We start from the raw sequence: 27955 nt of genomic DNA on the forward strand, positions 1-27955 counted from the left end.
ATGCTTAGTAGCTTGCTCCATTTCCCGGGCTATGGGCTGTGCTTGGAGGGCAAAGATGCAGTGCCTCCATTTATTGATCGAAGATGGAGAGAGAGGGCTCAGCAGCGCCTGAAGGCTCTTCAGCAGCTTGCAGTGTAAGTGTTTCATGCTTGGGTAATTTAAAACAAACTTGAAAACAAAAACAACAAAAACCCTGACGCACTGAAGTGGTGTTGACTGCAATTTGCTCCTACTTATATTGCCCTTGAAATTAAGAGATTGCAGCTGTTGTGGAGTGTTGTTTCCCATCTGTTTCTTACAGGGTGGACATTACACATTCCTTCATCCCTGTGCTATCTGCTCTGCAGTAGCTGCTGGCAAAATGAAGAGTAATTCAATCTCTTATAGATCAGACAAGTTGCAAAGTCTTCACTGGCTCACGAGTTACTTCAGTGGTAGCTGTTTCCTTTTAGTCCGACGAACTTGCAGCCGGGTGGATTGCTTTTGCTGTTCATTCAAGCATGTATGGTGCTTGAACCGGGACACGCGTTTATAGTTCAGAAGTTTTTTGTCTGACTTTTCTCCTGGCATTGCAATCTGCACTTCTAATTCAGCAAATATTTAAGCAACCATTTGAGTTTTGCCACAGTATGCGTCTTTAAGAGTCTTCTTGTAGCAACACTCAAGAATGCAGGCATTAGCCTGGCTACTTGTTCTCTTTTTTTTTTTTTTGCTGCCCTAACAAACTAACTTTAGACCATGGGCTCTTCATATGATATATTCTCTGGTTTTGTTAACTGAGTTTTACCACTTGCCAGAGAGTAATCAAGGAAGTTTAAGAGTGATATGAAGAATTTCACACCTATTTCTGTTCAGTTTCGAAAGCATACTCTTCTCAATTCTGCAACAAAGTAATACTTTGGAGGTGTTTTGTTTGTTTGTTTGTTTGTTTCTTATTATCAGCAATTCAAACTGTCCCCAGCACATGAAAACCTCGGTGGCTTCTTCTATTTTGCTTGCTATTCTGTAGCAGCAGCCTTTTTGAAACCTTAAGTGTTTTAAAAATACATTCACATTTCAGCAACATATATTTGCAAAATATCTTGCAATTAGTAATATATATATATGAAGAAAGAGAAATACATCCCTTCTGTTTCAGTGCTGCTGATAGTGAAGATGATAGAATTATTTTCCAGCTGTTGTCTCAGTGGCTGTGTTGCTTCTGCAAGGTTATCAGGAATGAATGCTCGTTTATTTCAGCGAAGTCAGCAAATGTAAGTCAAGGTCTTGGAAGAGGCAGGATCTGAGGAATAAAAGAGGCTGTTTCACTGGCTTCCCATTGTGCCTATAACATATCATAACAGGATGAATAGCTTATGCTAATAAAGTTAGATCTTAAGAATAAGTGCCCACCTGTGCTGGATGAAACATAAATCCATCTAACAGCAGCAGTCATACATAGAGTCAGCTAGTGGAACTAGCCATCAGCTCAGTTAACTCATTAGAATTTCAAACACGACTTTACAGTAATAGGTTGATTAGTGCTGAGTAAGTATCTACTATTATTGCACAGCATCTTGAACCCTTCTCCTCTCCTTTGTTACATGATGTGACTAAAAATGCTGGGAAGAGATGACCTCGTCAGTAAACTGTATGTCAAGGTAGATGTAGGAAGCATTACTCTGCAGGCATTGCTGTAGTTTGTAGCCATATGGTTGGCTCCTTGAGTTCCACAGCACAGCTCACAGGGCTTATGAGGTCTTTGAAGACAGTTGATGTCACTATGCAGCCCCTGTTTTTATCCCAGCTGTCAAGCAATATTATGCATTATTTACCTTATTTCTGTCAATGAGGCTCTGTATTTAAAATTAAGTGGCATCAACCAACTCATGAACCCAGTTCCCAGTTCTGGGAGTACCCAGAATCCCATACACTTAAGGTCAGAATTGTTGTAAGTTATCAAAAAAGATATTAGGAAAACAGAACCTTCAGGACTGGCCTTACAAACAGTTTAATGATTGACTTTAATAGCATGATATACTACTTAAAAACAACAACAACAGGAAAAACACCACAATTTTGTTTTTTTCAAGGTTGCAGGTTGAGAAGAATAAGAGTGGAATATGAAGTAGCTGTGAAATCTAATGGCAGTCCTGATATAGCCTTCAAAGGACTCAATCTCAAACATTCCCTCACTGATTGCCTCAATAGACTACCTGGTTTTAAAATAAAGACCTCATGGTGTTAAAAGAAAGAAAACCAAGATGGTCTGACTACTGTAAATTCAAGATGAAGAAAAAATGAAGAAACACTGTTGATGTACTTATTTCAGCATAATTTTTGAAACATTCACATGAACAGCATAATTTTTCTCCTGTATTAGAGAACTGTAATTGAAATCATAGAATCATAGAATCACTCAGATTGGAAAAAACCTTTAAGATCATCAAGTTCTACCACAACCTAACCATACTACCCTAACTCTAACAACCCTCTGGTAAATCGTGTCCCTGAGCGGAATGCAGAGAAATACTAGCATGGTATCTTTGCCATGAAAGGTTGTCTCCTTCCCAAGAGCACAAAATAACTCAATTTCAGCATTTACAATCATAAAATTCTCCAACGGGTACCTTCTAGGGATATGCTCTCTGAAGGAAGGGCAATCTAATGCTAATTCTACAAGCCCATTTGACTCAGTGGGGTTGTGTCTTCTCTGTTCAACACAAAAAGTCCCTCCATATGTCCTTGCAATCATATAACAGTGTTAACAAGAATTTTCTTCAGAGAACTTGGGTTTCTTCTGGAAAAAAAAACAAAACTGAGCATATACATATCCCAGGATCTCTCATTTGTTAATCCAAAAGTTATTCCTCCGTTCTTTCCTCATTGTTACTTCTAAGCTTTCTCACACTTATTTGAAATCCCTAGCTACTTTTGGAAAGCAGCAAATTGTAGTTTTCCACTTTGTTCACTATATCACATACCTTCACTTTACCACATATTTTCTGTTACGGAAAGTTTTTCACTTTAAGAAAATGAGCTCAGCCCCTCAACTCTCAACAGAAGTATTTTTTTAGGTTAAGCATTTAGGCCTTGTCATGACAGGTACATAAAGAACTTTTATTAAATCTGGCTGATGACTTTTTTTTCTGCCAGGGAAATAACACAATCAAGTGTGAAATTGTCTTGCTGTATATGTAAGTATGAAAAAAAGCAAAATATAATTGCTTGTGTATGTATGAGGATTTTGTAGAATTTGTAATATGCATGTTTGGATTGTGCAACCAGAGAAGTAGAGAGGAAAAATGAATGATGATGCATAAGAAAAAGAAGTCAGAACTGCTCTGAATGTATTTCATGAGTAAAGAATCTGTACTACTTTACCTGTATTTTGGCTTTTAGAGGTCAAACTTCTCTTCAGATACCCCAAATGGTGTATGAAGATCCTGAAGTTACTGGAAGGAATCGCTACAAATATTTTGCAAGGTAAGCAATGAACTAATTTGAAACAGAGTTCTGAAGCTTGATTTTGTGAAATTCATATAATATTTATGTGTTCAAGTCTGTTCTCCTTTTTGTTTTACTCCCTTTTTTTTTTTTTTTTTTGGTCTTTTCTTTACATTCACACTGTCCCAGAATTTTCAGGTAATGAATTACTGTACGAAGCATTCTGTACTTAATCATTATTTGTAGAAAATTTCAGGCAAGCTAAACCACCGTGGCACTCAGAACTCCTGGAAATGTTCCTTCTATGGAAGGCACAGAAGGTATTTTTAAGCTCCCAATTTTTTTTCCAGGAGCAGAATGGGATTAAAGGGAATCTTTAATTAACTTTTCATCCATGTCCTCTACTGCGGTACTGCTCTGTTCCTGCCAGAATTACACAGCGGGCAGCACTAGAATCATGATCTAAACCAACAGCTAGCATACAAACATTCTCAACTTAGTCATGTGTGCTTTGTGTTAAATCCATTTGAAGAGACAGCTATTGGCCAACACAACCACTTTAAATCCCATAAAAATTGTATGCTATTAACATTCTTTAATGCTACTGTAATAGAGTCCATTCTTTCTGATAGGACCTTCGTGTTTGGTTAGCTTAACTGTAACACTGACAGAATAGAATCATAGAGTGGTTTGGGTTGGAAGATCATCTAGTTCCAAGCCCCCTGCCCTATATATATGGAATATATATGCCCTATATATATATGCCCCACCACCCTATAGACCAGGTTGCTCAAAGCCCCATCCAGTCTGGTCTTGACTCTCTTTGAAGGGGGAAAAGTAAAACAGTACACTGGTAGTCACCTGCAAAAAGTCTTAGGCACAGCTTTTGTTAATTGAAAGCTTTTAGTTCATCTGGTTGCTTTAGAAAAAGAAAATGAAGGACTGTGTGTTAAAGAATCAGAACAAAAGTATTCCTAATTCATCAGCTGTTCTTTATAATATTGCAGTAAATCTTGACTGTAAATAGAAAGCATTTCTCATTTATAAAAACTATATGTTTAAAACATTATATAAAATATTATTTAAGGGGGAACAAATGTTTACATGGGTTGATTGTGATAGGACCAGGGGGAATGGTTTTAAGCTGAAACAGGGGAGGTTTAGGTTAGATATCAGGAGGAAGTTTTTCACACAGAGGGTGGTGACACACTGGAACAGGTTGCCCAAGGAGGCTGTGGATGCCCCATCCCTGGAGGCATTCAAGACCAGGCTGGATGTGGCTCTGGGCAGCCTGGTCTGCTGGTTGGCGACCCTGCTCATAGCAGGGGGGTTGAAACTTTGAGGTCCTATTCAACCAGGCCATTCTATGGTAATCACAGTATACCAATTCTACACCTTTTTCAAGTTTCAGACATGCAAAATTTTCTAGTTATAATGCCTTTTAAATCTCTCAGAGTGTCAGGAGGATTGCTATGGAGCAACAATATGCAAACTATAAGAATGCGTAAGAAAGAATTCTTAGTATGAATACTTTGTCTTCATGTCCAGTCTTAGTGTACATCACTGTATAATAAATATAATAGGTCTACTTTTGCTTTTTCTAATGGACCACTTGGAAGTAGTCCACTGGTGTCCAGGATCTCAATGCTGTTGAAAATCACTGATTTAATTTGCTTTGCTATTGGTGACTCCCCATTTCCTAGCACACCACAGATCACTGTAATTCTTCTCAAATCACAACTGGATCAGTATCAAAAGCTGTAAGGAAAATCAAGATTTTGAATCAGAAAATACTTTTTTTTTTCGTGCTCTGTCTGAAGAATAGCACTCATTCCTTCTGTTGAAGTATTACTTAGCTGTGAAAGTATTCTTGAATATTCAGGCACAGCGTGCAGGTTCAGATTCTGAGTTGTGGAAAATCAGTATAACTCCACTGAAATTAATGAACTGCAGTTTTTCTAAGCTATAATGATCTTTTATGCCTCATGGCTATTGACTTGTCTCTTTGTTCTCTTTTTTTTCAGACCTCTTGTCCCTCCTAACAAGCTGCTTCCACTAGATGTTTCTTATGTGATTGCAAAGTAAGTATTGACTTCTGAAACAAAACTGTTGTAATAGGCCACAGCTCACCTGAAAATGATTGGTTAGCTACTTAGTGATTAATGGTTTTTGTAATGAATGACAGGAAAAACTTGGTAAGTGATAGAGTTTGTTCACTGTTGAGAATTCCTGGGTGAGCAGGTGACTGCCTGGTTTGGTGCTTGCTTGCAGTAGGTAAGCAGTGCTTTCTGACAGAAGTAGTATGTTAAGATTACGAGGCCTGAAACAGACTGCCAAGCATCTCTGAATCTTGGAAAAAAAATACCTCTACAGAGGATTTTCCAGTACAGCATTAAATACTATTGAAAATTCTCCTGATTTTTTTTTTTTTTTTTTTTTTTTTTTTTTTTACAATTTCTGTGATGGCTGCAATACTGTTCAATTGTATAGAGCATCCATTGAGTAATGTGGTAGTCTGATGTGATTTGCAATGCAGATCAAATTTTGAAGAATGCAAATGGAATCAATGGAAGTTGCAACTGCTTGTACCAGAACTGAGTTTTGTTCTGGAAATGCTGGAAAGGCAAACATGTAAGTTAAACTGAAGCAGCGCTCCTTCATTTTATACTCAGCCATCAGTTACATTTTGTGTCTATTAGAAGCAGTGCTTTAGAATGAATACATAGGGCAAATTTGCAGCAATAATTCAAAAGAGCTGAAACTGGAAGATTTCTGGTTTGCTTATATAAGGAGGAAGCATTCGAAGGACTTGGTATTGCCTCTGTCTGCTTTTACTAAAGGTAATGGATTTAACATGAATGAAAGCAAAATTCAGATGAAACAATGCACATTTGAATGTGGTACCTTTGACATAGTGTTGCATCTCTGTTTTGTTCTTTTAAACGTGACAAATGTTCTTCCATCTTTCATCACTTTTTAGGACAGAGCCCAATGTCGATTTATCTACAAGAGACAGCGAGATCTTTGGTCCCAAAATACGAACTTTTGGCACACAGACTGATTACAGGGATGGTGAAGCCCAGACAGATCCATATTCCCCTGAATATGTAGTTCCCAGTGGCTCAGTCCCCGAGCTTCTGACACTTGCTACTCTCACTTGGGGTGAGTTGCAGAATCAAGATAAATTGTAACAGTTATATCCCTCCTTTAGCAGCAGATTCTCCTTTATTCAATGTCAGGTTTCAAGTCTACTTGTACCTTTGGAATGGTAGCCCTTTGCAGTCTTCCCTTATGGCACAATAAAGTGATAATGGCCTGAAGTTGAACATAGAAAGGTTCAGGTTGCACATTAGAAAACATTGCTTTCCAAAAGAGTGGTAATGCATTGGAACAGATTGCCCAGGGAGGTACTGGAGTCACTGTCTCTGGAAGTTTTCAAGAAAAGTGTAGATGTGGCACTGAGGGACACGGTTTAGTAGACATTGTGGTGATGGGTTGCTAGTTGGACTAGGTGATATTAATGATCTTTTTCAACCTTAATGATTCTATGGTTATTTTATCTATTTTTAAAATAGGTGTAGTATTCACATATTTAATAGTGCTCTTCTGGGGCATATAATAAAGAGCTTTGAGTATAAAAAGGTCACATGTTTTACAAGTATGAACTAGTAGAAGTTTTGCACTTACCCTCTGTTCTTCAGTTGTTCTGAGCTAGACATCAGTAAGAAAATAAGAATGCTTCTGTGGAAGAGCAGAGCCTGTGGTCCTCATCTCCCAGTGTTTCATCTACAGTAGTGATGCGTACTGGGGGATGACACAGTAAGTGCTCATTCTCAGAAAATATCCTCCTTTCCAGTCTGCAGTAGAGGAATGAAGAGATAACATTCATGTCAACTAAGCTATAGCAACTGCAGGTCCAACCATTTCTCACATAGTATTCTACTGGCTTTGGATGTATTTACTTCTGCCTATTGGCCCTTCTGCATCTCTTTAACGTAGGGATTTGTGCCCATGAAGCCCTCTAATACTTTAGTGCCCTGGTGAATTGACAGTTCTTCTAAAGAGCTGCTGTTTCTTGTCCCTCTAAGGCCGGGGGCTACCAGCAGGACTAGCCGAAGTGGAGATGATTGAACGTGCCCGGGAAAAACGTGCATGGGAAGCAACTCTTCCAGCCATGGACAGTGCCTCGAACATTGCAAAGAGGAGGAAAATGATGGATGAAATGGAGAGGAAGGAATGGGCTTTTAGAGAACAGGAAATAGAAAAGTGAGAGTCCAGTTGTACACTTCATTTCTTTTAATTATGACCTAAAGAGAAAAGAAACAAGAAGGGTTAGAGGATTGGCTGGAGGGTACAAGCCTTTGATTTCTGCAGAAATCCCCTGATCTGCAGAAGGGATATTTTTGTTAAATTTAATATGAGATTGCTACTACAGCAGTCTTTCCACCAGCAGGTTTCCACTTTTAAGAAAGAAAGATTAAAAATGAGATACACAATATGAACTGTGTGTAAAGCCACCAGCTGGTACATTGCACAGAACAGTGCAGAGTTCTCTAAATCATACCTGGCTTTTCTTTTCCTTAAAGGTTGCAAGAGATTCGACTGGAAGTCTTTAAAAAGCTGCTGCAGAAGCGAGAGGAGAAACAAAATGAGCTGGATGCCAAGCGCTTGGATGACTGCTGGCAAAATCATCAGAAGGCTAAAGAAAAGAAAATAGAAAAGATTCAGCGTGATTTTGCACTGAGTATGTTTGAAAACCAGGGAGAGTGCAGTGTGAGATTTAGTTTTCAAACAAGCCCTTTCTATTTTCACAAGGTTGCAGTCTTTGTTCAAGATGAAACAGGTAGCAACCACAATATAGATACGCACAGCCAGCATGTGTTCTGAGCAAACTGGCCGTGTTTTATATTATCCAGCAGGAGCCTTTGTGAATTCCTGAAGCTGAGGCTTTTTAAAACTGTTTGTGTGAAGAAAGTTCTTACATTTGTGTATCCTTTTCAGTGCTCAGGAAACTGATAGCTAAGAGGAAGAATGTGATGGGGAAGCTGGAAAGACGCGATATCATCAAAGAGTATACTGACTTTGCATCACAAACATATGCTCCTTTGTCTAGGATTGGGTATTTCCCAGACAACCATTCTGAACGCTATGTTGTAAAAAACTTCTATCTTAACACCTTTGCAGGTAAGGCATTTTGGAAGTGTATAATCAAAGAATATTAGGATGCTATAATCACAAAATAAACAAGAGAGTTAGGCAAAGCAGACTATAATAACAAAAGAGGATAAATAGAAGGCTTACCCCTATCCTGGGCTCACCCCCAAAACTCCAGCAGAGCAGATCTCCAGAAGAGATCCTTCCTCACTGGTAGCCAGCTCTTAAATAGGTCTAGGAGGGGTGAAGCCTGTCTCCACCCCTTCCAGCAGCACAGGTGAATTGCCTTCACCTGTGCTCTTCTGGCTGACTTACTGCTCGCCTCAGGTGATCAATCAGAGGTTCAGGCTGTGACTCAGGAGTTCCCATACAGGAAGACTTAGTTGCTATGAGATATTTATTAAAAATACTAACGAACTTCAAATTTTGCTCTCCATCACTCTGTTACTTAGTTGCTCTTTGTTTCTCTCAGGACTGTGCGAACTGGAAGCATCTCTCCCAGATTCTGTCACCCAGGTCGAAATTAAAGCTCCAAAGCCTAAAAACAACATCACTAAGACTGGATATATTAAAAGATCAGCAAGGCTAGAAGTGGAGCTGGCACTGGTTCACCAGGTATGGAGGTGCATCCAGCAGTATGTCAGTTCCTTTCAGGTTTGAACTGCCCTGAAATGCTTTTAGGAAGACAAACGTGTAAGCAATCTCCCAATTTGCTGTGCTAAATTCATATTTTGTCTAAGACAATTTCAAGGACAGAGTGTATGAGACATTCAGTCTGTTGTAGACATGACCAGCACTGCTCTGGAACTCAGCACTGCTCTGGAACTTCTTTCGCATGAGCATCAGTGGCTCTGCTTTGGCCTTCTAGAAAACAAGCATAGCTGCTTCTGTCTTCCTACAGATTTGGTATTTGGACTGGCATGTGCTATGTCAGTTAGAAAGTGTGTCCTGCAATTTGCTCATTCTCTTTTCTCCTTTGCACATGTGGCAAGCCTGCTGGTTACACTGCCAAACTAATAATGATTAAGTAAACCAAACGTGAATTCATAGTTTAAAAGTTTTTTTACATTCTAAAAAATGTCCATTCTAAGTACATGTTGTAAAAACACGTGCGGCAAAGCGTGATTGAGATGGCTGCACTCATAAAATCGGATCAGAAAGGAGGATTTAATCACTGCTATTCCTAAACAACAGCATCGTATCGTAGTGCTTTGTATATCTTAATTTATCACAACTGTTCATGCACGTGAGATGTCCATATATATTCAATTAACCACTGAGGAAAGAAACACCTTATTTGCATCTACAGTCACAATATTAGAAAATTAAGTACTCCTGTAAGTATGCTCCTTATGAGGGTTACCTTTCTTTAAGATCAGGCTTATTCTTATGGGCTGATGCATCTCTAAAAAATACTAAGCTTGGCAAATGTTACTTATTTTTACTTTACAAATTTTTCTTTAGTGAAAAATATTTCAGATTTGGAAATAATATGTATAGCATTCTTGGTTTAGTGTAATTAATTAATAGTCAATTGAATAATATTGAAATTGAAGTATTGCTCTGAGAAAACAATCACATTACTTCAAGTTTAAATTTCACTGGACCTTGTAAAAGATTAAGCATTGTATCTGATCATTACTCAGATAGAAAATCTTCAAGAAAGTCTGTGCTACAGGAAGTGTCAGGAACTAAGGACACTGGTTGACTACAGATTTAGAGAAGAGAACGTGACACTACTGAAGAGGTTTGAGCTTGGATGCTTTCCACATAAGATAGTGATCATGTGTACTCACGATCATGACACGTAGCTCTCATGGACAGCAGAATATTAGCCTGAGCTTTCAGGACTGAAATCTAATTACAACAGTTGTATTCTGTTTTCAAAATACTTCTGATGGTTTGAAAGACCACAGTGGAATGTCTGAACTGTACCCACTGGTGAGAAATATGCCATAATGGACGCTGCTAACGTAATTTTGTCTCTTCAAAGACGAAACGATAGCCAAAAGGAATGGAATGCAGAACTAAAGCAGACAATACTGCATCTTTTCTTCTGTGGTACATCACTAGGGCTATATTGATTTATACCAGCTGAGAGGCTAGCACAACAAAAACTCATTTCCCCTCCATAAAAAGGCAAAATATATGTTCTTCTAAAGTCACAAAACATTTCCTTTGCAGGCAGAGATAATAAATCTACTGCACAAAATTTAACTACTAATTTTAGGTATACAGAACAAGACACAAAGCTAGTCAGTCCAAACTAGCAGAAAGTAGTGACACACTGCTAGAGACTCAGCCAGCCACCATTAAACATATTTTCTGCTCAGAGCAACAAGAGAAGAAACAATTTTATCGTAGCAGTCTATCTTCAGAATTGCAAGTATTTTTGCCTTGGTTAGCTCTTGAGCTCTGTGGTGATGCTGCTAATTAGTTCTCCCATCAGAGCCTTTGGATTCCTAATTTTAGCAGCTGTAGCATGTTCTCTGGTTTAGCAGGGGCCTCTATGACAGGTCCAGTTCATAAGCTACTGGTGTTGTTGAGAAGTGGGGAGTAAAGGGGGCAGAATGCTTGATTAGCAGAATCTAGCACCTGAGAGGACAGCAGTCAGACCACTTGTTTTAAACAATCTCAAGCCTGCCAATAACCTCCTTTGGCTCAAAGAACATGAAAGAGGTTTAAAGCAGACAGTTGAGGATCATCTCAAAAGGACTATGTTGCTTTGTGTGATTTCTACAGCCAAGCAGCTAGACCAGTGTTCTCTTCAAAATCCTCTTTTTAGCACTGTCCCAGCACTCTGTCTATAAATTTTCTCCCTTAATTCTGGAAATGAAGCAGTACTCTAGTAAATTCAAAGTGTGTAATCATCTAGCTTTGGAATGAGCTTCCCTCTGTTTTTTTTGTTTTGTTTTGTTTTGTTTTTGCTGGCTAATCTCTGGAAAGAGGCAGCAAAAGAGGAGGAATGTTAGACTTTGTCATTAGAAGTAATTGTTTTTAATAAAGAAAATCTGCAAGGCATGCTTCTGTGGCAAAAAAAGTGGAAAGTTGGACTAATTCTCTTCATTGTATTCCTCTTGCATTGCCATACTGAGCATCTTCCTAAAGTTAAAGGCTATAAAAAGGGACAAGAGATTATCCAGGGAACTACAGAAAGGGTGTATGTCCAGAAGAACAGCTCCCTCCAGAATTTAATCAAAAAAGGAATGATTTGGGAGGAGTATCCTGAAACCTTTTGCAAGAGTATAATTTACCTTCAGTGTTCTTTCAATAATTCTCTAAAACAAGAGAATGTAGCTGAAACAGGATTTACAGTAACAGCTATGTTCTGTACCTTAAACCAAATCTGTAAAAAGAAAAGCCAGTTCTTAGCCAGCACAAATAGTAATGATTAAAGGAAAGTAAGTGAACCATTATACAACCGTGATAATCAAAGGCATTAATTCAGTTCAAAAAAGAGATAATGCACTGATGTAGGTAATTATCACAGAAAATAAATGCGACTAGGGAATAGGATATGCCAAGGAATAGAGGAGCTACTGGAATAAATCCCAGTGCAGAACAGTGCATGACTGCAGGCTGACCATGGTGCTCAAATGACTCAGAAGAGATGAAGTGTCAGGTAGTTTAAACGTGCTGGATCCAGATGACATCAGAACAGAGCATCTCTCACCTCAGCATCAAGTGCAACTCTCATCATGGCTATTTTGCTTCAACCCATTGCTGGAAGGAGGTGGAGAGATAGGATGGCCAAGAATATCTCTGGAGAAAATCTGTGCCAGCTTCAAAGAGTAGGAAAAGCCACTAAAGCAGTTATTTCATCTCTACATCAGATTGGTAGTTGGCTGATTCTCAGGTAGATTCTAAGAGCTATCACATCAGACTTGAACAGCCAAGATGCAGCAGGCATGTTGCATTGCAAAGTATTCAGTCTGGCCTTAGTGATCTCACCTTTCTCATTCATGGGCAAAAAGGAAGGCAAAGACACAATAATATACTCTGTTGTATATGAAAATAAGACATGGTGTCCTGTGAACAAAGATGATTAAAGAGAAGGTAGATAATTAAGAAATCTAACAGATGGTTTCCTTGTGTGGAGAGTTGTTTCTCAAGCCACTATCCTGTAAAGAGTTTTGCTTCGGTCGGAAGCCAGCCAAAAGAGCAAAGTGTTTGGCCAAAAGCAGAGGTGCCATTTCCTGTTCACTGCATTCATTAGGAAAATGAAGAGGAGGTGAAAGATTTAGTTGATCCTTCCCTGTCCAATCCAATCAGACTTTACCATGACTCTGAACCTACTACTTGAAAGAAGTAACACAGTCTACCTCAGAAATGTTAGCATGTGAGAGGTAGGCAGTACCTTTTGAAATATGTTGCTTAGAACTTTAGCACATTTTTTCAAAGTCTTAAGAAAATATTTGTATAGCAATTCTTCCATTCTGATCTCTCTGTCTGGAATGGAAAAATGGTCACTTGTTAAGGTAAGCAGAACAGGTTAATGCCAAATACACACCTTCTTCTTTTTGTGCACTGAAATCTTAAAATACCTTAAAACCTCAGATTTGAGAAAGCAAATGGTAACCATTTTTGACTTAGTAAGGATAACAAAGCAGTGCTGGCTTGTGCTGACATGAAAGCTTACAGCCACTTCTGGGAACTGCAGTACTTCACAAAACTGCATTTATAAGAATTCCTGCTTGTCAGAAGTGTTTATAGATCTTCTGGCTTTGATAGTTGGAATTCTGGTTGTGTTTTGTTATTCTGGTTAACAAGAAAGATTTTTAAAGAAAAAGGTTTTATCAGAAAAATTCTTATGAATGCAGCATTGTATTAATAAACATAGGAGCCACTGTTTTGAAAATCATCACAATTATAAGGGATTTTTTTCTTTCACATTTTTCCCTATCATGCAAAACATCTTATAAATCATAGCAAGAACTACTGTGTTCTTCATGCCAGAAAGCTCGTAGGTCACCAAATACAAGAAAGGGTTCAGAAAATTAATATTTTTGATCTGTAACCATTTCACGTGGCTTATATACAGTTTATAGGCTTTGACTTTTGCATTATTAACACGGTCCATTTCAGAAGTTTCACTAAAAAGCATTTTACCCCCTCCACCTAGAAGACTCTCTACTTTTCTGCACCTATTGATTATCCTGGCCCGAATGTTTAGCTCCAGTATTCAGGAAGAGTTTTGTACAATGACCACTGGTGTTTCAAAAATTGCAAGTGCCATCTATTTTCTGTTACTGGAGAGAGAAATGCAGTGAGGGATTTCTTTTCTTTGTTTCCTTGGATTTTATTTTTATTTTTTCATATTTGACTGTATCTTTGCAACGTGCCTTCTCTAAAAATAAATGAATAAATAAAAACAGAAGAATAAAATAAAAGGTCTCTTTGCTGAAGTTCTTATAGTCATAAAAACCAAAGATCCAATCTGCGCAGTGGTAAGATTTCAGAAAGAAGTTTAAATACATGTAGACAGGTATTGCAGTGCCATTGGAAGAGATTGTTTGAATACCTTGCAATTAAGTAGGTTGCAAGGGGCATCTGGCAGGACTTTGTCTGTAAAAACAGTTTGGAAATATCTTGAAGGGGCAGAGACCTTGATGGCAATTTCAGCTTCCAGCCTGCTTAGGCCTACAAGTTCTGGTGTCTGCCACCAAGCAGCTGCAAGCAGAGTAAAGTCCACTTTTTATGGTGAATTTTCCTGGTAGAAGGAAGTTCTCAGGCAAGTTTACCTTCCTTTTTGCCTTTAATCTACTTATGCAGTTGCTGTGAGTGCTGCTGGGCAGAGGAGAGTTTCAGAGCATATTTTCCAAAGAGGTCCTGGATCATTCAGTACAGCCCTGTGCAGAAACAGGATATCATACAGAGAGATTTTCCCAAGGAGGGAGCACAGAACAGTGACTCTTGGAGTGAACCCCTTTACTAGTGGCTACATAACACTTTCAACCTGCAGTAACAGTCCTTGTACCTATAGATAAAGGCAAAATCTTATAACCATTTTCTTCAATACATAAACTGTAATTAAATTGTGATGTTTTTACCCTTGCTTTGAAAGTACTGCTATCATAGGAATGTCATTAATATCCTTGTCATTGCAGAAGGCAAGAAAGTAACACATACAATTGCTTCTGCTTGCAGATGGGTCAGTGTTAAATCTTCAAATGGAAAAAAATTACTTTCAAAAATGTTTTATTTTGGAGATTGGGTTCACACCAATTTCAGGCGACTCGCTCTATACAGTTGCTGATGATTGACTTGTAAATATCATAAAATAGCTCTCACTTCCTTGCAAATTGTTTTGAAATTCCCATTGCTATCTTCTGAATAGCATAATCTACCAGCCATATTCCTATATACTATAAAACTATGTAGTTTTTCAGTTGCTGTGTTGTGCGGAGTGGAAGCCATAAGGCTGTAAAACGCAGGACTTCTTTCAGTCTGTGTGATCAGGAGTAGCCAGCATCTGCAGTAGAGGCCTTACTATCTTGCTCTAACTAGCTCAGCTCTGAGTAAACTCTATGACTTTTTCAGGCACTGTTGGAGAAGAAGAATAAAGTCAAGGAGCCAAAGAAGCCTCTTCACTTCCTTGAAAAAGTAGAAAAGCCTGTCCCTCGTCCCCCCACTCCAATTTTGGAAAAACCATCAATTGTAAGTGGAATGATTTTAGCACTATTCATTTATTTTCTTTTGATCCTCCATTATTTCCTACCTGGTTGTTGAAGGAATGCCCAGAGAAGGAAGGAAGTGAATTTTATCTTTTTTGTTGTAGTTACGTATTTGTCTTAGAAATACAAGTGCATTTCTTAAGCCTCTCTTATTTATTTATTCCACGAAGATTCTAGTAACTGAAGAACTGGAAATCTTTTACCTTATCTGTTGGCTAAATCCTTTAATTAGCTTCCACTTATAAAGAAATAAATTAGTAGATGTGTTGTTCCCTTGCTCATTGGGAACAAAAAAGCAATCATAGATCTCAGCAAACATGAATTTATTCAGCATCTTCCATCCTTCTGATCTGACAACACCATCATAATTCAGGGGAGCTATTAAGTTTAGTCCCATTGAAGTCCATAAGACTTTGGTACTTAGCACTGAGAGTGCACTTCATTAATTTGCTGAGATGAAGCTCTTGTCATTGCAAAGGACTCAGTCTTTGATGATCGTGCTCAGTTTAGGTGACGGTTCACCTTCATTTTTCTGTAGAGATCAGAACAGCAGTAATGTGTCATGAGGATTGTGATGTGCCATAGGGAAAAAACAAAACAACTTCTTAGGGGAGCTGCAACTTCTTTTCCATTTTTGAAGTAACGCACTTAAGAGATGGTTGCCCCAGTGGATGGCTTTGTCTGCTTATTAACACCATTTTCCTGAGGCAGTAAAAAATTCAGACATAATTGCCATTTAAACTTGTGAATTTTGGAGAGTCACACAGCCATGAAAGCACGAGAGAAAAAGTCTTATTAAGCCATCCATGCCATCTTCCCTCATGCAGTATGATGATCTGTGTTTTATACAGTCCATTTTAAGATGAATGCAGCAAGAATATCTGCTTGGGGAGAACTTTCTACAGTTTTACTAACACCTAGCTATTAGGTATTGTATTGGAGTAGTACATTTACACTACTTAGATACAAGACTTTGGAAGATTCTTTTAGACACAAGGAAAGAAATCAGAAAAATGTATCCCTTAATCATAGTCATTCTTGAAGCTATTTTCAGATTATATTTTCTTTTGGAAGGGTTCCATTACAATACACTTCCACTTAGATTAATTCTGCCAACATTTGGTTGATTTCCAAATATCCTTATGCGTGAACACTTACATGATTTGAGCTCTCCAGTGAAGAGATCTGTGAAATCAGTCCACTTCAGCCACCAAAGAGCATCTGCAGCATCACCTACCTACCTTACAGAATCCAAGTAAGCTTTCTCCTACCAGTTTTCTCCTGAAAGCAAGGTCATTCTTTCTTGCTGGTTTGTAGCATGTGGATTGAAGGGTTGATGATTACCTTTGCTAAAGCATCGTTTGCAGCACCAAACAATACAACTCCAAGTACAGAAGATTACATCACACAAAAATATAGACTAAATCTTATAGTAATTTGCCTTACCTGTATTGCATATATGTTGACTGTCTCCACTTCCATGCCTGGAGGGTTTGTAGGCCTCACCTCTGCAGCCAGGTGACGTGGTGCAGTTTAGCTTTCTAACTAGACTGTGAATTCATCCTTTCTTTCCATAGGAAAAGAACACACCAAATCAAAAGACAGTCCTTCTCTCATTCCATGCTCTTCCCAGCACTTCTAAAACGCCACTTTTCCATTCAAACTTTACAGGCTCTTTATGTAAAAAAAACCCTTCTTTCAATTTTTAGTTTTCTTTTTATCTTTCCCAGGTACCTAATGAGCTTTCTTTTCCTGCTGCTGTCAGTTCAGCAAGATCCCTCAGCAAGAAAAAATGCTGCCCGTTCTATTTAAAATAAGCTTTTTTTTTTTTCTTCTCTTGTGGACCTGTTCTCTTTCTCATTACATACCATCATTTTTCCAAGTTGGTATCAGTCATACAGTGCTACACTAGTGAACTTCTTGAAGAAACAGATTGCACTCTAGGGTAATTTATTTTACTTCCAAACTATCAATTTATAGAGTCTTAATTTACCAAGTTACTCTGATAAAGGTCACCACTGGAAGAAAATACAAGACAAAAAAAAAAAAAAAAAAAAAAAAAAAGGATATGTTGCTTTTTAATCCCTTTATTTATAGTTAACAGCTCTCTTGCAAAGGATATGTTGCTTTTTAATCCCTTTATTTATAGTTAACAGCTCTCTTGCAGCTCCTTAAATAATTCTTCTATCCCCTTAGTGTCTTCACCTGTAAATTTGTGTTGCTCATTGTCATTTTGCCAACTCAGTCAAGCGATAAGTCATACTTCTAACATGTAGAGTCATTCTCTCCTTCAGTATCTTAGTATTAGATACTTCTCTCTAGAGACCCTCTAAAATCTCAGATAGAACCTCATTATATTTTCTTGCTCCCCCACCTCTTATAAAACATGGAAGTATGTATTATTCTGACTGATATTCCTTTCATTAGAAGAAAAGTGCTCACAAACAATTGAGAAATTGGTATTAATTTCACTTTTTGATAGTTAGGTGGATACTCCATGGAAATCTCAGCCTCCAAATAAATTGGCAGTTATTGTGTGGATATTTGTTTGCTTTTGTCAGGAGGAAGAGGAAAGAGAACTGGCAGTGATCTGCTTGCAGAAATTGCTCCGAGGCAGGGCTGTTCAGAACAAGGTATTTTGTGTGTCTTGGTTTATGTCTCTCTTCAGAATGACAGTGGGAATGATTGGAGATGTTTGCAATCTTTCTTCCTCAGAACTTATCTAGGGTAATGAGGATTATGCAGCATATCCTCCTGTATGGTCTCTGAAGTCCTTCAAGTCTTCGCTCTCCATCCCAAACTTTTAACAGGAACATTTAGGTTCCTACCCGTTTGTGTCTCCCTGCCATGCATTCAGCTGTTTAATTAGATGCTTCATAACAGAATTACTCAAATGGCAAATTCTAGACTAGATCTGGATTATGAGTACATTTTGCCTTGATTATGCCAAGATCCCATGCACACAAGAACAGCACAAAGCTGTGCCAGGTGAGTTTCATACTGGATGTCTGCAAAAATTTCTGTACCTTGAAGGTGGACAAACACTAGAACAGACTTCTAAGAGAGAGAGCTGGTGACCCATGCCTGTCAGTGTTTAAGACACTTGGATAAATGCCCTCAGTAATATGCTTTAACTTTTGGTTAGCCTTGCAATGATCAGCTGCTTGGACTCACTGATCTTTGTAGGTCCCTTCCAACTAAACTATTCTGTCCTGTTCATGGAGAAAAAGTGTGTGCTCTGTTAGCAGAACACGTTGAATATATTCTCTGTTTAACATGCTTGTTTGTCTAACTTTATCTAAAAGATGTTTGAAGAGAAGGAGAAGAGGCTGGAACTGATCCAAGAGCTGCGCACCACTCATGCACTTCAAGAGAATGGACAACTGCTTCTGAAAGTACAGGAGAAAATGACCCGGGCCTTACGGCAGCAGCATGACTTGAAAATGCACAAGGTATACCTATAAAGATGGAGAGGTTGACTCACCACACTCCTCTAGCAGGGCACTGTGCTTGCAGCAGCATCAGCACTCTCACTTATTTGTTTTCTATTATCCACAGCACAGAAAGAAGCCCAAATAACTCAAATCTGTGGGGCTTTTAATGAGATTTTTGAGATTCCCCAGAGCCTGCACAGTATCAAGAGCAGTCTGAGGCACCCTGACCACAGCTGCAACCCAAGCTGTTACTTGCTTATTTATAATCCCGTGGCTCTGAACAAACTGCACCTTCAGACAAACCTCATTTTACCCACATTTCTGTCTCTTTGACTGGTGCTGTGACCTGGCATCACAATATCTGCTAGTCACTTGCACCTATCAGATGCCTTTTATTGAATGCATGTTTATACTGCATCATTTTCCAGTTCCTTTTCTAGCTTGGCACTCCCTTAGTCTCCTCTTCAGGCACGAAGTATCAGTGGATTTATTTTGTAAATTTTGGAGGGATTGAGACTAGGAATTTAGCAGTGATGTCGTATTGCTGTTGCCACTGTTTCAGAGAAGAGAGAAATTCTGGGCCCCATTCCCTACCAAGAATCTAGGGAGTGCTGGAGACACAAATTCTCATCCTATTTCCTCGCAGGGCCGTGGCCTTCCAGAGCACAGTTAATCAAATGGCAGTCTCAGACTGGAGAGATCATAAAGAAATTCTGTCCATCTCAGATACTGAGTCACTCCCACAATTCTGCAGGTGTTTGTGCACAGTTTTTACCACTCTCCTGGTGTTTCACTGACCGACTGTGAGACAATACTATGGCTTGCATATTATGCTAACAGCATCCACTAGCCACTGGTGTGGCAGAGATGAGGTCAAGTTACTGCATCTTTCTAGGTGGGCAGCAGCAAAATCTCCCCTCAGATCCCAACAAAAAATAAATTAGGTGTGTGTGTTTTGCTGTTTATGATTTTTAGATGCTCCCCAATATACAGGGAGCCTGAATATAAATCACAGAATACAGGATTCATCTAATGAGAAATTAATAAAAAACAGAGCTTTTTGCTCTGTCCCTGGAGGCCTGAGTAAGAGTGAAGGAGAAAGCTGTTCAGATATAATGACGTTCAGAAAAGAGAGAGCAAATGTAAAAGATGCTGACCTCTGATCTCAAAATTTCCTTTTGGGAGAGCCACTATCCCCCTCTGCTGGCACTCCTCTGCACTTGCTTTTTTTTTTCTTTTTTTTTTTTTTGTTTCCTCTCTTTTAACTAAGTCTCGGAAGGCACACAGTCCAAGGCTCAACTCTTTAAATATTTAGAACTTTAAAACTCTGGAATGCATGTGCAATAGTTGTGTAAGTGTATGCCTATTTTGAAAAGTCACTGATGATTCATAGTCCTTTAGTTCTAGCTGGTCACATTTTTTTTCAGATTTTTAACTTCCCTGGTATAGAAAAAGGCATTTTTTTAAGAAATGTTGAGACTGAAATTCCAGATAAAATTGTCAAAGATGAAAATTTCGAACTTGAGGAACAGCAAAATCCTAAGACAGGTTTGTTCCTGTGTTGCTCTCCCCCATTTCATGTAGGTTTTAAACATAACACCTTGAGCAATAAAAAGAAAGAAGCTTGTTATCTCCTTGATATTCATCCCTGAAGGATGGTGCAGTTACTGCATTGCTGTCCTCCATCCTAAACACCTACTACCTACACCTACTACCAACATTTTCACTTCTAGGTGCATGCAGCACTGACAATCCCTCTTTCTTTTAAAAACTGCATGAGCAAACGGCATAGCAGTATAAGAAAGATGATTTATTTCTACTTGTCTGGCATATTTCACCTCCAGTATGCTTTGAGTTTTACATTCAAGTCTTCTCTGTTATTGCCTGTTTATTCCAACAGAGACACAACATGCCAGCCAGCTCCAGACATTCTTTCCTGCCTAAGACTGTCCACAGTCCATGCTGGAGATAATGTACTTACCATATATCTTGTCACTTTCTGAGACACAGTCATACATACCAGGTCCATAAAACAAGTCACGAGCGGCACTGTGATGCCAAACACCTGAACTCGGGTCTCAGCTCTGTCACAGACTTTCTGATTTTCCATTGCCTGGATTTTGAGTTTTCTTGAGCACTTGTGCAAACTGAGTATAATCACTGTTGATTTGAACTTGATAGACTCTAGTACTTAACTTGTACAGCTTTAGGGAATAACTCAATACCTAAACCTCTTGATTTCTGTATCACCTCTGCACTTTGCTCACATCGTGAATGTCCAACCAAAAAGGAAAGATTTCTCTGAGACAGCCTTGAACTGCAACAGACATGATGAGTCCTCAAAATAGCATAGAAATGTGGCTGTACTCAAAATTGTACAGCTTCCTAAGCTTTGACTCAAGCTCCCTGTTTGTAAGAATTGAGGCTTTACTTTCCAGATGTTAAAAGCTGTCTTTGCGTCTTTTGATCCTATTTTTTCTAGCTGAGCTTAGCACAGAAAGATGAAGGGTATGCAAAGCGACCATTTCATTGTCACTTTTTATTTTCATCTCCCTTTTCTCAGGCTGGGAATTGGAGCAGTTTCCCAGTAGCAGAAAGAAGGCCCCAGTGACTGTTCTGATTATACTCATAGACAAAAAAAAACCAGTTCAGAATAGCTGGAATACAGTGCATCTAGTGTTTTATTTCCTCCCACTCACCCAAGCGAAGAGACTGCTTGTCAGAGTGTAACAGGACCAGGACCATCCTCATGGTGGCTATTTTTACCATCTTTTTGCCTCTTTGTACCATCAGGGCCAGTATACAGGAACATTACAGTATGTGGAATCCAGGTCTGTGCATGTGAAACAAGAATGCAGAATTCCCCATGGTCAATGTGAGGGGATGCTGTAGGGCTGTTTCACATGCCTGTGGTCGTCCTGAGACTCAGAGGGACATTCCTGAGGCTTGTAACACAATTCTTTGCATTTTTTTTATTTTTATTTTTTAAGCTGTCATCAATGGAAAGCCACTTGGCCAGGGAAGAAGGAAGGGCACTGGCAAACATGTTTGATTTCCTATCCAAAGAACTGCTGAGGCTGCAAGAAGAGCGGAGGATCCACGCTTTTGTCATGCTGGCTGAGAGGACCAGGCGGATGCGGGAAGCAGAGGAGAGTGGGCGCCGACAGGTGGAAGAGAGGCAGCGGCAAGAGGAAGATGAGATCTTCAGACAGGCAAGAGAAGGAGACTGGTGGAACTGTGGGCAGCTTGTGGGAAGGTCTAGGTGGAAGGGAAGCACTTCAGATTTCACCAAGGTGGTGATTAGGGGAAAGGCTTAGTGAAGAGAAGGTGATTGCATCCTATAAAGGTCATCTGCACTCAGTTAAGGATGATCTGAGTGCAGACAGATCTGTTGAGCATTCAGTTACACGTCTTGAGTAAGTTTCCAAAGTTCCACAAGCACTTCTAGAAAACAGATGAACCTACACCATCTTTAGGATTAATGTTTTGTCAGAACCTGGTCTGTCCAGCAGAACTGCTATGGACTCTCCCAGGAAAGATGCCTTTAAGCAAGATTTTCAAACGATTTTGTCCCCAAAAGTAGACTGTAATAACAAGGGGTACCATAAGATTGTTTTGAAACAATAATGAAAAACGTGACTGTGAAGCCCAGAAAGCAGTCCTGAGATTATCCTATTCCACAACTAGAATGTAGTCCTGTTCCTGTTCCCTAGCTCCTGACTGCATGAAGCAGTTGAAACAAATGAGTGGAAGCCTAATTGTCTAAACCAATAATTTCCAAACTTGATGGGAGGAAATTAATACCAGGAGAGTCTGAAATTAGGATTATTTTTCTTTTAATTTTAGCTTTTTCTCTTTTCCAGTTCTCTAAGTGGCAAACAAGAAGGTCAAAATGCAATTAGTTTAAGCCCTTCAGACTAACAGAGGGAAAAGCTCCATTTCTAGAATCTTTGCTCTACTTCCATTGTAAGGAAACCAATAATTTTACCTTGTTATTCATGTGTCTTCATCTGGCTCAGTGGAAGCTTCTCCTCCAGGATTTGCTTGAATGAAAGCTGATTAACTTACCGAAGCCAACACTGGCATTTGTTATTTGGCAGCTGTTCAGGAGCCCATGAGAACTGAAGAGGCAACTGCTCTTGGATTCATAGTGAACCTGCTGCAGAAATGTATCTGGTGATAAGTTTTGCATCTATTTCTCCACTTAGAATCATAGAATCATAGAATCACCAAGGTTGGAAAAGACCTAAAAGGTCATCCAGTCCAACCGTTCACCTATTACCAATAGCTCGCACTAGACCATGTCCCTCAACACAATGTCAACTTGTTTCCGTTTGTTCTCAGATGGAGTTATTAGAGAAGAATCTTTTACTCAAGTTATTCTTCCCAGAAAGGGCCTTTGAATCTAAACCTCCGTCTGGCCTGCCTGAAATTGAGAGTGGCTGGTGATTTTATTTCTCTGGAAATCTGGTTCCATTCTCTTAGCAAGGCAATGGGCAGTAAGAGCAACACCTTGGTATTCTGTTCCAGGTGGTGAAAATGCACCAGAGCACTGTTGACTCCTACCTGGAAGACATTATCTTAAGTAGCATGGAGAACACAGCTGAAGAGCAAGCAAGGGAAGAAGTTCAGAGAATGGCTATAGAAATCAATGACATTGCTTATGAACTGGAAAGAAGGTGTGTTCCTAAAAAGCGCATTGAGGTCATTTACAGCAGTTTAGAACCTGCCTAGCTGCCTGCATCTGGAGTTACATATACAGTCTAAGAGAAGCTTAGCAGGCTAGCAGTACTGTTCATGACCACCTCATTAGTGTGACTGCTGGATGGGAACCACACTGTTCCTGTCTGGTGCATGCATATAAATTCGTCAGAGCTTTATTTTTATGCAGCATGTGCCAGATTCCCTTTGGAAATCACTTGTGGGATCTGTGAATCACCCTTTTTAGACTTCTCCATGCCAACGTGATGCTGCGACTGAACTTTAAGAGAATCTGGGAACCGCCTAAAGCAATGCCCATTCATGCTGGTCTTTTCATTTATTTACAGTATTACAGAAAATCAGTTTGAAAGAGATGCTAAAGATACAGCTGTACAGAAATCTCTCCTTCTGAGGTAGCCGTTCTTTTAGAAAGTGCCAGTTTCCATGGGCTCGGTCATATTGATAGTGCTTTGGGTAGAGTAACTTGTTGAGAACGCCGTGGTCTTGTGTTTGGCTGGGGCATCAAGAATGAATACTTTTCAGGACCTGCCAAGGCTCTGATTCAGTTTCTGTGCCCTTTCTTTGGATCCGAGCCATAAAAATCCCAATGACACAGTGACTCCCCTATGATACAGCAGCCGTCTATTTTGTAACTAGATGAATACGACCAGAATGGCAAAATCCTTGGGGAGAATGAAGCGTAGATAATGCATGCAGCCCTTGGGCCAGTTGGGAACCCGCTGAACACTGGCATGGTAAAGAGCATGGAGACCGCTGCAAAGTCACAAAAGGGAAGAGTTCAGCAAACTCAGCAAAGGGCCAAAAACTAAATTGTGAAAGACTCAATTCCTTGGAGCTATGTTTGTGGGTTTGTCATCATTCAGGGCCGGGCTCCTAAATACCTCAGAGGATGAGGAGTCTCGGGTGGCCAGAAATGCTGCTTTTCCAATGCAGTGTTGAAGACATTGGCAGTGCAGAGGGCAGTAGTCACACTGTCACGGCACTGCATCAAATTTTGGATAAATAGACTGAGCTGATGATTACTGCCATGACTCACTTGAAAACAGTGATAATATTTACAAGGAAATTGTGTGCTTGCAGAGGTAATCTGGAAAGAAAAATGAAATACTAATATTACTTTCTGCATCTGTTCTGTAGTCGAACTCACTTACAGTCAGAAGAGATCGTAGCAGAGCTGGTTTATGCTTTCCTGATACCAGAGATTGAGAAAATGTCTATCAGAGAAAAAGGTGAGGAGCCAAGATTTATGCTGTTTTTGAACTGCTTCACCATCCTTACTCTTGCTCACCGAAAGGAAAAAATGCAGTGCCAGAAGATGTCTCAGCTCTCTGAGATGCCTCTTCTGCACTGTGCAGGTCCCTTTTCACCAATTTCTCATGATCTTGATGGCCAGAATTAGATCTGATGCAATTTGCATCTGCAACATATAGCTGTAGAAGTGGAAAAAAAGAAAAAACACTGTACATCCAGAAGCAAACAGAAAAAAAAATCTTTAGGCAGCATGGTTGTGAGTTGTGTGTTATGTGGCGATTTGTAAAATCTGGAAGTCTTTAACAAGCAGATTACTTAAACATGGGCCGTATCTGAAAGGAACATTATATCCTTTCCGATGGTTTTTATTCACAATCAGTTAAAAACCAAAGCCACAAATAAGGTTTTAAGGTTGACTGTAGAGGCACCGTGCTTTAAGGAGAGAATCTTGCTGTGTTAAAAGGCATTTCTGTATAGTCAAAATGGAAAAGTATATCTCAAAATACAGAGGGGAGGACACCAGAAAGCCATGACCTCGATGGTCATGAATAAATGTTGTTTTTAACTCAGTTTTCCACTGACTAGCATACTCAGAAGGTTGGTGACTGAACCAGTCATCCATATAAAGAAGATGTAACTTATGAAGAGCACTTGCATCACTGCTGAGTCTGAAGTGGTCCTTGCCTCATTACACTTCTCTGCCTTGAAAACAAAGGCGCTTTTACTTTATTCTGATTTTTTTTTAATGAAAACACAAACCTTTCAAATACACTGTATGATCTAGGAATTGTGCAAACCTCTTTATTCCTGGTTTGTGTATTTGTCACAACAGCATCTGTTCAGCAGCTGACAGTTCTGTGTGAGCTCAAATCAGCTCTCTTCTCCTTAGCCTTACTTCTGCACTCCTTCCAAGGCAGGATGATGTAATTGTAGTCAATGAAGCCTGCAGCATAGGTAATAGTACACACAGATTAGCCTGTGTCAGAAAGGAGAACAGAAAGAGAAGACCTGAACATGGCTCAGGATTCTGGGTATACCAAGGTACCATCAATAAGGAAAATACAGACTGCTTAAATGCAACGGTAGCTAATGGATGAAACATCTCAGAAGTGCTCCCACAAAGCAGAACTTAAAATCATCAAAGGATCCACTGTCTCAGATACAGTCAAACTGGCTGGAAGGAAGATCTAGACCCAGGAAAAATGGAGGCTGGAAGAAGAGCTAGAGCAACAGGTGATAAAGTACAAGAGCTCCTTCAAACATAGTCAGGCGAAGTTTGGCACAGTATTCTTGTGACAGAAGCACTCACAAGAGATTCAATACCAAATGTGTGTTTTAATGAATAGGCTCTGCCGTAGACCTCCTTCATAGTGAGACCTTCAGGGAAGCAGAAATTGGTGACTATTCCTTGTGAATCCAAAGGAAATATTACCAAAGAGCAATGTTAGCTCTCACGAGCACATTGGCATATTGCATTTCTGTGGAAGCTTTTAAAGCTTTTCCCATTGTGAGCCAGCTTATTCATTATGAAACTGTGTTTTATTGACCCAGCACATTCCTGAGCACGCACATTCCTTGAAGCTATCAGGAAGCCATCTGAGAGCACAGCTGCGTGGCCTGCCAGAGGAGCGAGTCTATTTGTATCACAAAGATTTGAGGGCTTCCAAGTTCGGGCTTTCCTTCAGCTTTTCCTTAAGCATCTCTATTTTGCCATTAAGTAGACTCTTCTCCTCTCCTTGCCCCCTTTCTCTCCCGTTCCTATGCATAAAAGCAGGAATTATCCAGAGCTGGCTCATCCTGAGATATTTCTGCACATCACTTCTGAACCGTCCCTCACTGAAGGTCAATGTTCTCGTGTGAAAAAAATGCTTTTAAAAGGAGAAAACTAAGCCACCAGTTCTTAACCCTCCTTGTAGATAGAGGAAGGGACTGCAGTGACACCAGGAGAGTACTCCCAATATAGTACATGCAATTCATGCACATGCAACTGAAGCCAAACTGCCTTGGACAGACGAAGCTCTCCTGGGAATTGAGAGCTGGCTGGTGAGGGTTTGCTTACCAAACCCAGGCTAGATCTGTTGTATTTGCTGTCAGCAAAATGGAGCTGGAATATGGATAAACATAAACAGGCTGGGTGAGTAATGCTGAGCAAGGAGGGCCGTCTGAACGGCAACAGACCAAAACAAGAAGTTTTGGGCTTCTGCAGGGAAGCAACATGATGGAAGCCACTTCTCACTGCTGGAACATTCCCTCGCCCTCCTACAAGCACACAGTATTTCATTCCCTGTGACTGTTTATCAGAGTCATAAGTCTAGAGACAGAAAGACAGAACAAAGAATAGCAGAGATGAATTGTAGGGTCAGTGATTTAGCTTGGGTAATTACTCCCCAAGAGGTGGGCTGGAAATCTGTACAAATGAGATTGCTTGAAATCCATGTAACTCAGTAAAGAACAATTCCACAGGAGCAAAAGGGAGATGATAGGATGGGTGGCTTAATGAATCTGTACTGTCTCCATGTCTTTCTTTGAACTCTTTCTCAGTGTAGGCATAATCATAAAATAAAGAGCAGATTTCAGCTCTGCTCTTCTAGAAACCCGCTACAATTTACAGGCACTGAAGGAGAAGCTAATTTAAAGCCCACTAACCTGTGCAGTTGTGCCCTAAGCTGGAAAGGATGACACGGGCTGTGCTTTCCACTGGCAGGGGGAGCTCATCTTCCAAGTGAAGTGCACAGTTGGGTGCTGCTATTAGGTGGCAGTAGAACACTTTCACCAAAGTTGTTGGGGTGTGATGTTTTTCCTGCGATTGGCTTTTCCAGAGCTCCAGAAAGGCCAGGAGCTGCCCCTCCCACCTCCCCCACAGAGAGCCCTGTGCTGCATGTTCCCAAGGAAAAGTCTTTCTTGCCTCTTTTCCTTTGCAGTGAGGCAATCCCAAAGAAAACACATCTATGCTGCTCATCAGATCATCCATGGGAGTGTGGAAGAGTTATTGGCTGATCCAGCATTACACCAGGAGATGCCTGCCAGCAAGATGAGGGGAGCTCCTCCTGTTGAGACAGCCAGCACTGCTTTGGGCAGGACCAACAGTGGACAGACTGTGGCTGATAGCTCTCACTCTGCCCCAGTTGCACAGGATGTGTGTAAACCTCTGCGTGAAGAGAGCCCACAGGAGCCAGCAGTGAGCCCTGCTGATGGACCAGACAAAGATGGCACGGCCTCCTAGAGATATGAATACGGTGAGTTTCCCTTCCCCTCACTGATCTGAGCTCAGAGCATAGGGAAGGAGATAGAAGC

At 39.9% G+C, this 27955-nt stretch overlaps 1 protein-coding gene across 1 annotated transcript; it reads left to right on the forward strand.

The window, feature by feature from the left end:
- On the forward strand, positions 1–27884 carry CFAP91 (cilia and flagella associated protein 91; the record flags this gene model as incomplete). The annotated part of the gene is made up of 15 exons (XM_079550018.1): positions 1–134; positions 3382–3465; positions 5451–5507; positions 6407–6588; positions 7515–7692; positions 8013–8170; positions 8428–8610; positions 9053–9195; positions 15121–15237; positions 17816–17887; positions 18560–18706; positions 21679–21900; positions 23219–23367; positions 24548–24639; positions 27583–27884. 15 exons carry the CDS (start codon positions 1–3, stop codon positions 27882–27884), a joined length of 2220 nt encoding a protein of 739 aa, XP_079406144.1.
- Between the last annotated feature and the right edge of the window lie 71 nt (positions 27885–27955).

Source organism: Tetrao urogallus (assembly GCF_951394365.1).
Source record: "Tetrao urogallus genome assembly, chromosome: 1".
In the NCBI taxonomy this organism is placed as follows: domain Eukaryota; kingdom Metazoa; phylum Chordata; class Aves; order Galliformes; family Phasianidae; genus Tetrao; species Tetrao urogallus.